Source organism: Plectropomus leopardus, chromosome 21 (genome assembly GCF_026936395.1).
Source record: "Plectropomus leopardus strain MGB_pleo_1.0 chromosome 21, ASM2693639v1, whole genome shotgun sequence".
Taxonomy (NCBI): Eukaryota; Metazoa; Chordata; class Actinopteri; order Perciformes; family Serranidae; genus Plectropomus; species Plectropomus leopardus.
Genome location: NC_142196.1, coordinates 26536531 through 26549807, shown reverse-complemented (window position 1 = coordinate 26549807; position 13277 = coordinate 26536531). Strand labels below are relative to the sequence as shown.

Genomic DNA, 13277 nt, shown 5'->3' with positions numbered 1-13277 from the left:
CATTTAGGTTATTTTTGAGAAAACAGCAGAATTAAAAATAAATGAATTAAAAAACAAGATAGAAAAGTCGTTTTCCACATTTATTCTCCTGACACACGGACAGCTGTTTACTCGTCTGCCTCCGACTCCTCGTCGTCCTGACTGATCTGGAAGTACCGCAGCTCATACGTCTCCTTGTCGGACGCCACCACTCGCAGCCAATCACGGAGGTTGTTCTTCTTCAGGTACTTCTTTGTTAAGTACTTCAGATACCTGGAGGGAGACGAGGGGTCGTTTAGTCCCACAAATTTACATAAAATACAAATTATTCTCGTGAAAAAGGTGCACATACACAACAGCATTTTTGTTTTTGATGAATGAAACATTTGAGTTTTAATTATTATAATCAGGGTTCATAATGCGTTTTACCAATTAATTTCCAGGACTTTTAGGCAGATTTTAGAGACCAAATAAACAACCATCAATATTATTACTCAGTTTATGACTTTATAAAAGCTTTTTTAAATATTTATTTTTAAAAAATAATGAATTCAGAAAAGCATTAGAACTGAATATTTCAATACAACTTAGGGACTGTTTGTTATTTGTAAGAGGAGGAGGCGGTTCAGCTTCAAAACGACTGTATCTTATTTTATATATATATATATATATATATATATATATATATATATATATATATTCCTTATTGGAAAAAAAGGTGTTTTTTCATTTATTATTATTATTATTGTTATTGTTATTATTATTATTATTATTATTATTATTATTATCATCATCATTTTATTTTTAAAGAAATGTGCTTTCAAACTCATGGGCCTTAAAAAGCATGTTTTTTTGTATTTTTATTTTTTCTAAATGTTGGCTATTTTTTTCTTTAAAATGTTTTGTCAATGTAAATTGAAAAAAAACTGTAACTTTTTCTTTCAAATTATTTGTTGATTTTCTCTTTATTTTTTGGGAGGGTACATTTTTCAATATTTTTAAATACTCTTTTTCTTAAAAAAAAAAGGTTTTGTCAATTTTAAAGCAAATAATAATGCTGCTTTTCTCTTATTCAAGGCATGTTTTTGTTTAAAAACACTGAATTACGTGTAAAAACAGAAATTATTGTTGGATTTTCCACATTTCTGACGGTCCTTGAAAACACTGTGTAATGATAAAATCTTGTTGAACAGAATTTCGTGACTTTTCCAGAACTTTCAGGTTATATTTAATCTTAAAACGCTCTGCAGCACATCTCTCCGGCTCACCTTTTGGAGAACTGCTTCTCCGACGTGACGTTGATCTTGTTCTTCATGCGGCCGACCTGCACGATGTTTCCCAGGTTCCCCGTCTTTCCGTTGACCTTTATCCTCTCTTTGAGGAAGGTTTCCTGTCGGACACAACACAGTGACGCACTAGGGAAGAGGACCCTAGTATACCGGGAGCTAGGGAAGAGGACCCTAGTATACCGGGAGCTAGGGAAGAGGACCCTAGTCCAGACATGACGTTAGCTGCCGGCAGAGATCACTGCATTAACCCTTTTCAGGATCTAATTTTGAAATAAATAACCTGCAAGACATTTAACTGGATTTTTGACAAATTTTCCTAATTTCTAATTAAAGTCTCTGAACCCATAAAGGCGCTGACGCGTGCACTGAGACTTACAAAGTTTGCAGAGTCCAGGATCCCGTCCTCCACGGGGTGCGTCAGGTCCAGCGTGAACTTCCATGAAGCTCCTTTTTTGGCCTTTTTGCCAACAGCTGGTCTCTTTTGTTTGAGCTGCCAAATTTAAAAATAAGTAAAAATAAGCCACAGTCAGTGACGTCAGGTTTTAGCTGCTCATCTCATCTGATTCTGCTCATTTTAAAAGTTATAATTCAAATATTTTATTGAACCCTGTGAGAAAATGTATAATTGTTAGACGCTCTCACGTAACGCATAGAAAATCACATTTAGTATAAATAATAAAGAACAAAATAAGTAAAAAATGTTAATAAAATATGTGCACTTTGCTTCAATTTCACACCAGTATGAAACACACTTAAAATATGTCTAATATTCTGAGTATGTAAACAATAAAATATGCCTCATGCTATATAACGACATACAAATTAATACGTAAAAGTTTATAAGTATGTTAATAAGTACAAAAAACGTGCAATATGCTAAAATATACAACACAATAAATACAGAAGTCGAGATAAGCAATATATACAATATGTGCATCATGTTAAAGGTAGACTGCAGCTGAATAACAGATTATTACTGTAATTGTTGCACAGTTAAAGTGTCATAAAGAATTAATGTCTTAAATAGATGACTATTACACAGGGTTAAATATAACAAACATAACAGAATTGTAACTGCTGACTGGTGAATTATGTCTAAAAACTCAAGCTATTACTCATCATCTTTACTGTGAAAGAAAGCAATATAGTTTTTAACTGATTATACCTGCTGGTAAACATATAAGACGCCTGTCGCAATGATTTGAATGTTTCTGAATCCTTCAGATATTTGCCAAATAAAAACTTTTCTTATACTAATCTTACTCTATTTTTCATATTTAATATTAACATTATATGTATTATTTTAACACTTTTTCAGATAATTTCCATTTTTGTTTGCTAATTTTTTTCTTTTCTTTTTTTTTTTACCAATGTCTTGATAATTTCAGCTCATTTTTGTTACGTTAATTTTTTAAGATAAGACAATGATGCCAATTTGCTCTGTCTGATCTTTGAATGAGCAGCATTAATATAAACATCGTTTCATTTAAGCTTTTTTTGGGCTAATAGAAAGAAAACTAATGTCAAAGTTATGCCGAACTGCTATGAGGGATTTATACAGCACATTGACACATCAGATTTAGTAGTTAAGCGGAAGAAAAACACTGAAATGAGATAAAACCACATTTTTTGTGTGGACTTTGGCGTCCTGTCCCGGACTAATGAATGAAGCACGTGTCAGAAAACGTCAAATCTACGACGAGCTAATGCTAACTCTGCTAGCTCTCGGTCTTCTTCACTAGAAAAGCGCTCGATGTTTAACACGCAGCTTTACGGTCAAAGCTTTGTTTTATTTCAGTACATAACGAGACAGAAAATGGAGGAAATGCGAAGGAATTTCCATTAAATTGCTCACATTTCGTTGGAGCTGCTGGGACTTACCGGCGCCATGTTGAGAGATCGGAAGGGAAAGGGAGATCCGGAAGTGACGCAGAAATGACGTAAATCGTGCCGCGTGGAACGCCCTTACCAAATATGGTAACCTTAGTGTCGCTGCAGATATAAGCACATTATTTTGGGAAAATAGCGCCATTAACGAGTAACGGAGACTGATAACCACGCCGAACTCTTAAATAACTATCAGATGTTTATTTGGACTTTATTTTACCCGCAATATCAACCGCTATATTTAAATATTACACAGGTTTGTCTTAAAACAAATGATTTTATAGTGAAGTTTTGTTTGTGCAGGGATGATGCAGGTCCAAAGGTCAACTGCAGCCCAAACACACCCTGATAATAAACCTGCTGAGCCTGGTCAATCATTCACAGCCTACACACACACACACACACACACACACACACAGAGCCCTGGTCATTCAGTTGTGTTTGTTTGAGCACAGAGACACACAGGGAGAAAATAAAATGGGTCCTGATGACTCAGAGAAACCATAACTGGTCAGATGGTTAACGTGCATCCTTCTTTCCATTGTGGTGCTGTTTATGGCTCGGTGTGCACACGTGCACGAGAGAGGAGTCATCGTTACATTACCACTGGGGACGCTCAGGCAGGGTGTGTCTGAGTCTGTCTCTGCTGCCGTGACTTCAAACGCAAACACGCGACAAAAGAAGCTTCAGCGCACAAGAGAAATCACATTTACAGAGAGAACAGAGTGAATGGCAGGGATACGTAACTTCCTCTGATCAGGGGCCACTTTTACAAAAAGACAGGGGGCCAGGGGCCAGTTACTGCAGCTCCATACATGTTTCTATGATTTTAGGACATTTTTAGTTTTTGAGGACATTTCTGGGACAAAGCTAATATTTTAGGAAGTTTAGGATGTAGTTTACAATAATTCTAGGATTTGAGATATTTCTCGGATTTTAGGATGTTTTTGGGATTTGAGGGCAAATTGAGTATTTAAGGACGTTCCCAGGATTTTAGGATGTTTCAAGGACTTTAAATCAAATGTAGGATTTTAGGACATTTCATGGATTTTAGAACATTTAGGACGTGTCTGTGATTTTAGGACATTCGGGTCTTAGTTAGGACCTCTGTCAGGGGCTCTTTTATGCTCTCTGATGCCTTCTTGATACTAGAAGTACAAAATCAATTCAGTGTCAATCACTTTATTTTCTGGTTTAAATTAGAAAATGGTTGGAGAGGCGAGCTAAATAATATTCATCCTAAATATACGATCAACCATATTTGATTTTGAACCAAAGCGTCCCCATTACTAATTAAAATAACACAGATTGTATTCAGGGTTGCTTCAGTTGTGTGTAAAGTAGCCTGCTTCATAATATCCTCGTGAAAATGCTGAGTCATTTTTAACAAACTATTGCGAAAACTTGCAGGCAGCCACATGACCGAAAAATTTTGAGGATCTGAACCCAGAGAGAGCGAGCGCATGCGCGCATCGATGACTAACTGCATTTATTTCTGTGGGAGGAACTGATCACGAGACAAGAACAAACCTGTTTGTGGTTTTCTGTGACTCAAGTTTTATTCAAAACAAAATCTGCATTTGTGATCTTTGTTACTCTGAACACATTCATGTTTGAACAGGATCAAATCTGAATTATTCCTTCTTTCCGTGTACTGCGTGGCTGTAAATCATCAGGTTTGTGTGCTGCTGTTTTTAAGGTTGGAGAGATCTCAGTTCCTCCGGCTGAAGACTGAACGAACCAAACTTCACTTTGATATTCAGAATGCAGATGTTTATGTTTTCTTTTTTAATATGGTCATTTCAAAGGAAACTTATTTTAAATTTAAGATTTAAGATTTTCTTAAAAAATATTGATTTTCACAAAACATTCAAGTGAATTTTTGCCATTTTTTTTTGAAAAAAAAACTTTTTAAAAAAAATTTACACAGTTTTACATTTTGAGTGACTTTTAAACATTTTATATGTGTTTTTATGTTTTAAAGAAAACATTTGTTATATTTGGCAAATTATTAAACAAAAACAAAAAAATCTGCATTTTTTTTTAAAGAAAAAAAGCTTTTTTTGGGGGGCAATTTTTTAAACAAAAAATATTTTGGCCGTTTTGTTAAGATATATCTGTATTTCTTTATAACATGCCTTTCAAACTGCATGTTTTCCTCTAAATACACCAAAATGACAATTTATCAAAGCTACAATCAGTAAAAACAGAAATTATTGTTGAATTTCTTAAATTTTTGACGTCGTGTAATAACACAAGATGTGTTCACAGACTTCAAAAACATCCGAAGTGCGTTTAGTTTTCCAGAAATTTCCCTCGAGCGAGTGAATCGTGTGTGTTAGAGACAGAAAACCAGACATCGTTTGCAGTTTTTTGTCCATTTGTTTCATCGTTTTATTTTTGCCATCTCCAGTCAGGTGACAAAGGCCTCGAGTGAACAAAAAGTTTGCAACTCTACCACCCTCCCCAACCCGATCGAGTCCCTCGAAAAGAAACACACGCCTCACTGCAAACCGCCTCCCACATTTCGGAGGCCCACACCGCTACACACTCATGCCTCTCAAAACAAAATATAACACTCCTTTTGTATTGGGGGATGGCCGGGGCAGCGGGGCGAGCCCTCGACCGCCCCGGTTGGACGAGAGGCGTGAGCGCACAGGACCCTCACGCCCCCTCAAACTTCTACACAGACAAGAGACTGGCATCACGAGGGTTAAATCACTGAAATTTGTTTCTGTTGTTCTTGGAGGGGAGAAAAAAAAAAAAACGCTTCTCTTTTCTTGGTTTTTAGAGCTTTGACATGCTGGGGTGGACCTCAAGTGCTCACAAGTGCTCGCCACCACCAATCCCAGCGGTTGGGAGGAAAAATCGGACCTTGTGGCGCCCAGTCCACGCAGGAACCGGAGCGAAGGCCATGCTGGAAAGCGGTATGGCTGCTAGAGGGACGGCCTAAACCAGAATTTAGCATCTACAGGGGCTACCCCTCCCTCCCACGGCTTAACTGAAAAAACTGCCCCCCTCCCCTCCCCCTCCCTCTAAAAGGCTTTAGACCCGCTATATTCAAGAATATAAAAAAATAATCATACAAAAGCTGAATCCCGTTGTTATTTAAACATTCAGGAATGTGAGTGGCAAAACCAACACTTTGAAGGCAAAAATAAGCAGGAATGAGCGACCGATCATTATTTTTGAAGTTGTTTTTTTATATATAAAGTAGATTGTTAACCAAACGAAACCTCAGTGATCAGGCGGAGGACCACGCGGCGAGCCGACGCCGAACTATCCCAAACAGCGATGGAAAAGAGAAACGAAAAGGGGAGAAAAAAAAAGATCAATGATGAGAAATCACAACAGAATGATTGAGGTTGTCTGTGAAGGCCGACGCTTTGGTGACTGAACCAATGAGAATGCAAGAGACTGGTTGTGGGTGGTGCTTGTTGCCTGGGCAGCAAAGTCCGTCTCCCTATTTGCTGGCCAGGACCTTGGTAGCGACAGCACATTCCTCCCCCATGGCAGAAATGACAGTGACCTGCAGACACACACACACACACACACACACACGCTCGAGTCAATCATCTGAAACTTTACACACGGAGCTCGCACCCCCGAACATTCGAACTGCCGTGTGAAAACGTTCGGCTCTAAATCAGGACCGAGAGCCGGCGCGCTCAGCAGAGTGAAAAATCACAAACAGCTTTGGCTCAAGATGCTTTTTTATGCCGCTAAAGTCAAAAATTTACCATCATCATTTACACATTTTAGTTTCCACGACTGAGGAAAAATTTAAAGATCAAACCTCTGAAACGCCCATCGATACAGACTTTAGGCTTTAGGAGAAAACATTTACCGACTTTAAGAAAACTTGTCTTCTAAACCCAAATTTTCAGTCATTTGTTTTTTTCATCAAATATTTTTGTGTATATTCCAGAAAAAATGGGCAATTTGTTTTTTTAAATATACATTTTTAGTGATTTTTGCCTTTTAATTTCCATAACTTTGAGGAAAATTTTAAATTCTGGAGGTTTTTCTTGGGGAAAAAAGGCCTCTTTATTATTAACATTTTTGGGTGATAAAGCAAAAATAAATAAATAAAATAAAACATTTTTACTACTACTTGTGATAATATTTAAAGAAAAGTGGGATTCTTTAAACTTCTCTTTCCTGGTGCTTTCAGATGCAAATTTTAGCAGCTTTGAGCAAAAAGGCGAAAGAAAAGAAAGAAAATTATTAGAAAATTATTGACAAGAAAGTTGGAGAAAACTGTCTTGGAAAAACAAAAAAAAAAAATCAATATTTATAAGTATATATTTACAGTTATTTTAGAAGATCACCAAAATAACACCGTTTCTCACAGCCAGAAACTTAAAAAAAAACAAACAGAAATTATCATTGGAATTTCAGTATTTCAACAGTCCTTGAAAACTCCTTACAGGTTTGTGAAACAGATTTCCATGACTTTCCCAAAACCTTCTGCTTGTCCTGACCGTACGGAGCCGAATTTACCGGCTCCGTGACTAAAAGACACGATTCAAAGAATTTCGTAACCCTCAAAAGTCGTTTCATACACGGGAACGTAGCTCTGTTTTGACCCGCTGCACAAATTACTTCACACGTACCATGAATTCATCGCCGGCTTCGAACTTTGCCTCGATTTCCTTGCCGACCTCGCTCTCGGGGACACGCAGGTCCTCCCTGATGTCGCCGTTGTCGCTCATCAAGGACATGTAGCTGTCATTGATGTTCACCAACTGGGAACGAGAGGACACGTTAGGAAACAGACGTTTACACGAGCGCAGACTTTTAACTTCAAATCAGTAAACACCGTTTTTACGTTTTTATTTGCCAGAGAAAATAAAATGAAGCAAGAAGTGACCTGATTTGACCAAAAGGGTGAAAAAAAGGTGATCAATAATCAGTAATGTAGATAAAAATCAAACAATAATAAAACAAGTAGAACGGTCTGATAAGTTGAGAAAAGTTGATGCTAAAAATCATTTTCACTGGTGAGAAATCATAAAAACAAACTTCAATAACCAGAAAAACTTAAAATTCAATTTTAGTACAAATAAACAAAGAACAACTTTTTCAGGCGACTAAAGTGTTTTAATTATATGAATTAACTGAAATCACACTGACGTACAGAAAACCGAGCCTTCGCCCTGAATCTGAGGGTGTGACGCGGTTTCGTTACCTCAGCAGACGGCGCTCGCCTGTCACTGAAAATATACGTAACTTTAATCATTGATAAACAGGCGAGTTATCTAAAAGTTCTCACCAAAAACTGATATCATGAACGTAGAAATTAGGAATAGAGACCGAAACATTTCTCTCTACAGGCTGTAAACGTGTTTATTTCGGCTCGGCGCTGTAACATTGGGACGTTGGGTTCGGACCGACTGTTTTGGCCTCAAAAGGACATCAGAGGAACTGCAGTTTTTGGCTTTTTGGTTTTTTTCTTTTTCCCAGACCCGAAGTTGCCGCTTGGTCGGATAATTTTCAGTTTTCAACCTCAAAACTCGAATGGCAGAGCAGGAAAGACACTCCCACGTGTTGCAAAAATGTCTGACTGAATCTGACATATTCCACTTCACTTAATTATGTTTAAATTAGGGATGATAACTAATCCATCTATGAATTAGTCGTTAAGAATTTAATCAAATATGTGAATTTAATCGATTAATCAACAGGCTGTGCCACGCAGTATGCTGCTCTGAGCTTGATGATGGAAGAAATACATTTGCTGTTTGAAATAAGCAAAGTTTTTTCCAATTAACAATTAATCAAATCGCTAATTTTACCAATAACTGATTAAGGAGAATGTTTACACTTTGCATCCCTAATTTAACTCAGTTCTCAGTCAGAGTGCTGTGTACACATTATATTTCCTGTTTCCACTGACAGATCATACTGGATCACAGGCACAATTAAAGTCGTTATTTCAGTCATCACGGGAAAATGTTTTCCTTTTAGTATTAATAATCAAATATTCCTGCCATCGGCAATAATTTAACACACGATCAGATTGAGTGGCACATTTACAGGCTGCAGCGTCTGAAGCTGCTGAAGAAAAGCGAGTTTCCAACACGGCCGTCACACGTCCGTTCTTACAGAGTTACGCAAACGTTTGTTAATAAATTAATAATAATTTGCGTACCTGGTAGTCTATCCTCTTGATGGAGGGGACATCCATGTTGTGGGTGGAGGGGCACATATCTTCATGCTTCTTGTTGGTGAAGATGTCGATTCCAACCAGGTTAACCTGCAGAGGAACATTCAGTTTATTAAAAACAGTGTTTTAGTGCAGAAAAATGTCTGCAGGGAGCCAAAGACAATGAAACTGTGTTCATGAAATCAGCACGCGACACATGGAAAAAGAAAAGCTTTAGACCACAATCATGACGATGCATTTCCAGCTGAACCAAGATGTGATTTAAAATTAAGGAATTTTATTTACATTTTTAATTTTTTTTTATTTATTGGTATCAGACACTTAATGCTTTCACACTTTTCAGGAGGATTTTAAAAAATTAGGACAGAATTTTTTTTTATAAAACAACTGTGGCAATTAAGACCTCACAAATTAAAATATAATACTATTTAATGACTTCAGAGATTTTATATGTCGTTTTGGCCCCTTTTTCTTTGGTATTTCTATCGTTCTTTATTTGCCATGGGACTACGGATGTAAAATTGCAGTTCTGCTAACTGACATTTACACCTGTGTCTCATACTGATGCTCATCCATATGCTGTGTCCCTTTGAAATAAACACTAACTAAATAAAACTGAATTTCAGACCTGCAGACTTCCTGTAAAAACACCAGGTCACTTGTGGAACAGGGACAGTGCAAAATAACTATCGCTGCTGTAACTGCACCACAAGGCTTTTTTCCGCCTGTGGTCTCTGGACGGATCATGAATCATGAAATAAACCATGTTTTCCCCGTTTAGGAAACAGGTTTAATGTGATTCCAATATCAAGAAGACACGGTGCTTTGCGCATATTTTTAAGGTTTAAAATTAACGATTTTTAAACTATTTACTGTTAAACAGCGATTATATTGTTCTGTTTGCTTTATTTATCTTGTACATACCTCGCTTTGATATCCCTTTGCTGTCATGATCAAATTCCCCCCATTGTAGGACAAATAAAGGATTGTCTTATCTAACTAAATAACTGAAGGCAACTTAAAAAATGCACAACCAGAAGCTCAAATTTCCATTTATCGTGACCGAGTCCCACAGGAGGGCAAAGTCCACGTGGGAGCACCCTGGTGTTTAAAGAAAACGATAAGGAGACGGAGCTTTACTTCAGCCAACACTCGAGGCAGCTCGGATCAGACCGATGTGAAATCTGAGATCCTCAAACTGAGCCTCAGGTCGCCGCCAAGCTCATCTTTGACACCAGTCGAGCTTTTTTATTTCTAAAATGTCCCTTTACAGCTGCTCTCATTTCATAACCAGACTGCGGAGAAAAGTTTACCTTGGCATGTCCGTGCTTGCCGGTCTTGGAGGTGGACATCTCCACAATTTTGCAGGGACGTCCCTTCAGCACCACGTACCCGTTCTTACGCAGCGCAGAGCACTGCATGGGGTAGGTGGCGGAGGCGCCAGACTCGCCAGTCGTGAAGTCAAGATCGGGATCTGCCATGGTGCGATGGGTCAGGGGTGCTGCAAAACATATTCACACATTAATAACCTTGAAACGCTGAAAATATTTAAATAATCAAATTTATCCGTGACATGATTTATTCTGGAGCTGACACTGATGTGTAAACCTCATCTCGATGCTGATTAGAGCTGCAACAATTAAGTCAACCCACAGAAAATTGGCAGCTATTTGGATTAATCGTTTTAGTAATTTTTTTGCCAAAACTTCTAAGGGATTTTGACTAATTCCATGACTTTTCCAGGTTTTCCATGAATGAGGGAACCCGGCACACAGCTCCTTTACTCCTAAACATTAACAGATTTCTAATGTTTTTGGTTTTCATGTTCTCTTTTGTTAATGGTTCCTTTTTATATTATGTCTTTTACTGTTAAGCATCAAATGTTAATCCTTGCATACTAAAATACAAACAATCTTATGTTATGTGTCTTGATTTATGCACTAAATCATACTGAGCCTAAAATAAATAAATACCATTTCTGATTATCACACCTAAAACACCACTAGAAAATGTCCTTGGTTTGATGGGTTCAGGTGTTATTATTTTAAGATGTAATTAAAATATGCTTTAACCATTACAATTTGGCTAAACACCAATTAATTGCCCTGTCCCTGGCTTTATTCTGCAGCCTTTCCAGAGCCCTACTGTGCATTTAAATCAATATCACACGATTTAAGGAAAAGTGGCATCCACATGACCTGTTCCACAGATTTCATTAAAATACACTCTAAATAAGTCAAAATTCAGTAAAAAACATGAAAAAATACTGAAGAACGGCTAAACAGCTATAAAAAAAAACAACAAATACACATCTTAGATGACTATTAAGTATGAATCTGCATCTACAGCTACGTTATGTCGACAGCTACAGGAGATATCTTTAATTTCATTCTTTCTTTTTTTTTTTTAATGACCAATAAACCTACCTTGTGCCTTATAAAATAAATTTGGCATTATGTTACATTAACTGGAAAGGTGCTCATGAAAGATTATTGTCACAACTCTTATTTTTTAAACAGAAAATACATTTCCTTTTTCAAAACTTTCAAGGGATTTTATGTAATTCCCTAACTTTTCAAGGCCTGCAAAACGTGATCATGAAATCTCATGGACGTGGAAACCCTGAAAATGGCAATAAAACACCCCTAAGGATAGTACAAAGAAAAACAATTTGGGGACTGCAGCTGGATTTAATAAATGCAAATATTTTTACTTAATGGAATAATAAAATACCTATTTTTACCGACTTAATTTGGCCTAGTTTTGCCGAGTTAAGCACCAGTTTAATTACCCTGGCTTTGCTCTGCAGCCTTTGCAGGGCCCCACTGTGCGTTGAAATCGATATCGCGAGATTTCGGCGGAAAAAAGTGGCATCCTCATGATCTGTTCCGCAGATTGCATGAAATGCACTCTGAATAATTAAGTCAAAATTCAGTAAAAAAAAGTATGAAAATGGGTTAAAACAGTGTCGCACGGACAACTAGTCCGGCTCAACACGAGGCTGGGCGGCTGCGCCCGTTATATCCGACACTAATTTTTATTAAATTAACAAACACTATCTAAAGTAAACTTACAAACTAATCAAAACTAACATTAACGACTGAGTTAATCTGAGAGTTGGTGCTATTTTAAAGATATAAACATGAAGTTAACGGTGAATTACGCGGAGTAATTTTAGTAATGTGACATAAACACATTTTAGCTAGCAGGTTAGCCGGCCTGGAGTTTACAAGTGCAACAGCGCGAGATAACGGTACGGAGCCAACCGACTATAACGTCACGCACGCCGACATTAGCTCAAATTACGTTACATTTTTAGTTTCTAATAACGTTTATGAAAATAACAACACTTGTTGGGTCGCTCCTAACGCCGCCGTGGTGTTTATTAACCGGCCCAACGTGCCGCTCCTGCCGCACAAATACCGTTATCCGACCGTTAGCTAGCGGGATGCTAACGGCTCCATTCAGCTCGGCTCAGATTAAAAAGCGGGGATCGACAGCGGTCGAAAAATGCGGGTTTCGCGTTTTTGTTATCGACTTTTAAAACGCGGGATGCCGAATTTAGCGCGGATTGTGATCGGTAAAAGCGTTAACGGGGTGACAGGCGGCTCTCGCGGACCGCGCCGCCGCCGCAGGCCGCATGTCCCCTTTGATTCAATCTGTTAGCTGGAACATGGACTCCCACACCCAGACCCAGCGCCGTCCGCACACACCCAGAAACCACCAAACTGCCCCCGCAGGTGCTCACACCGCCGCACGGCGCCGTTACTACCTGCAAATCCGCTGCGGGTTGAGTTAAAAAACCGTTAATAGCCCCGTTTATCCCCCCCAAGGCAGAAACACGCGCCATGCCACACTTACCTTCCAAGAAAAAGAGGACCGAGACTGCGCAGGCGCGGCCAACTTTACTGCAGCATCCGTAGAGGAAGAAGGAGGAGGAGGGAGGAGGAGGG

General features: G+C 38.2%; 2 protein-coding genes across 3 annotated transcripts; both read right to left on the bottom strand.

Annotated features, from left to right (window-relative positions):
* Nucleotides 1–67: 67 nt before the first annotated feature.
* On the bottom strand, nt 68–3315 carry rpl22l1 (ribosomal protein L22-like 1). 2 transcript variants are annotated; one of them, XM_088071987.1, is made up of 4 exons: nt 3124–3315; nt 1645–1758; nt 1248–1369; nt 68–252 (listed from the first exon to the last, which is right to left on the bottom strand). In XM_088071987.1, the coding sequence occupies exons 1-4, from the start codon at nt 3298–3300 to the stop codon at nt 108–110; spliced, it is 558 nt and encodes a 185-aa protein (XP_087928113.1). In that variant the 5' UTR covers nt 3301–3315; the 3' UTR covers nt 68–107. The 2 variants fall into 2 exon arrangements, with proteins under 2 accessions (XP_087928113.1, XP_042366389.1); XM_042510455.2 differs by having other exon boundaries at nt 3150–3274.
* A 2202-nt stretch (nt 3316–5517) lies between these two features.
* Nucleotides 5518–13277, bottom strand: LOC121960719 (eukaryotic translation initiation factor 5A-1-like). Its single transcript, XM_042510560.2, has 5 exons — nt 13186–13277; nt 10638–10825; nt 9310–9414; nt 7772–7903; nt 5518–6684 (listed from the first exon to the last, which is right to left on the bottom strand). Exons 2-5 carry the CDS (start codon nt 10803–10805, stop codon nt 6619–6621), a joined length of 471 nt encoding a protein of 156 aa, XP_042366494.1. The 5' UTR covers nt 10806–10825; nt 13186–13277; the 3' UTR covers nt 5518–6618.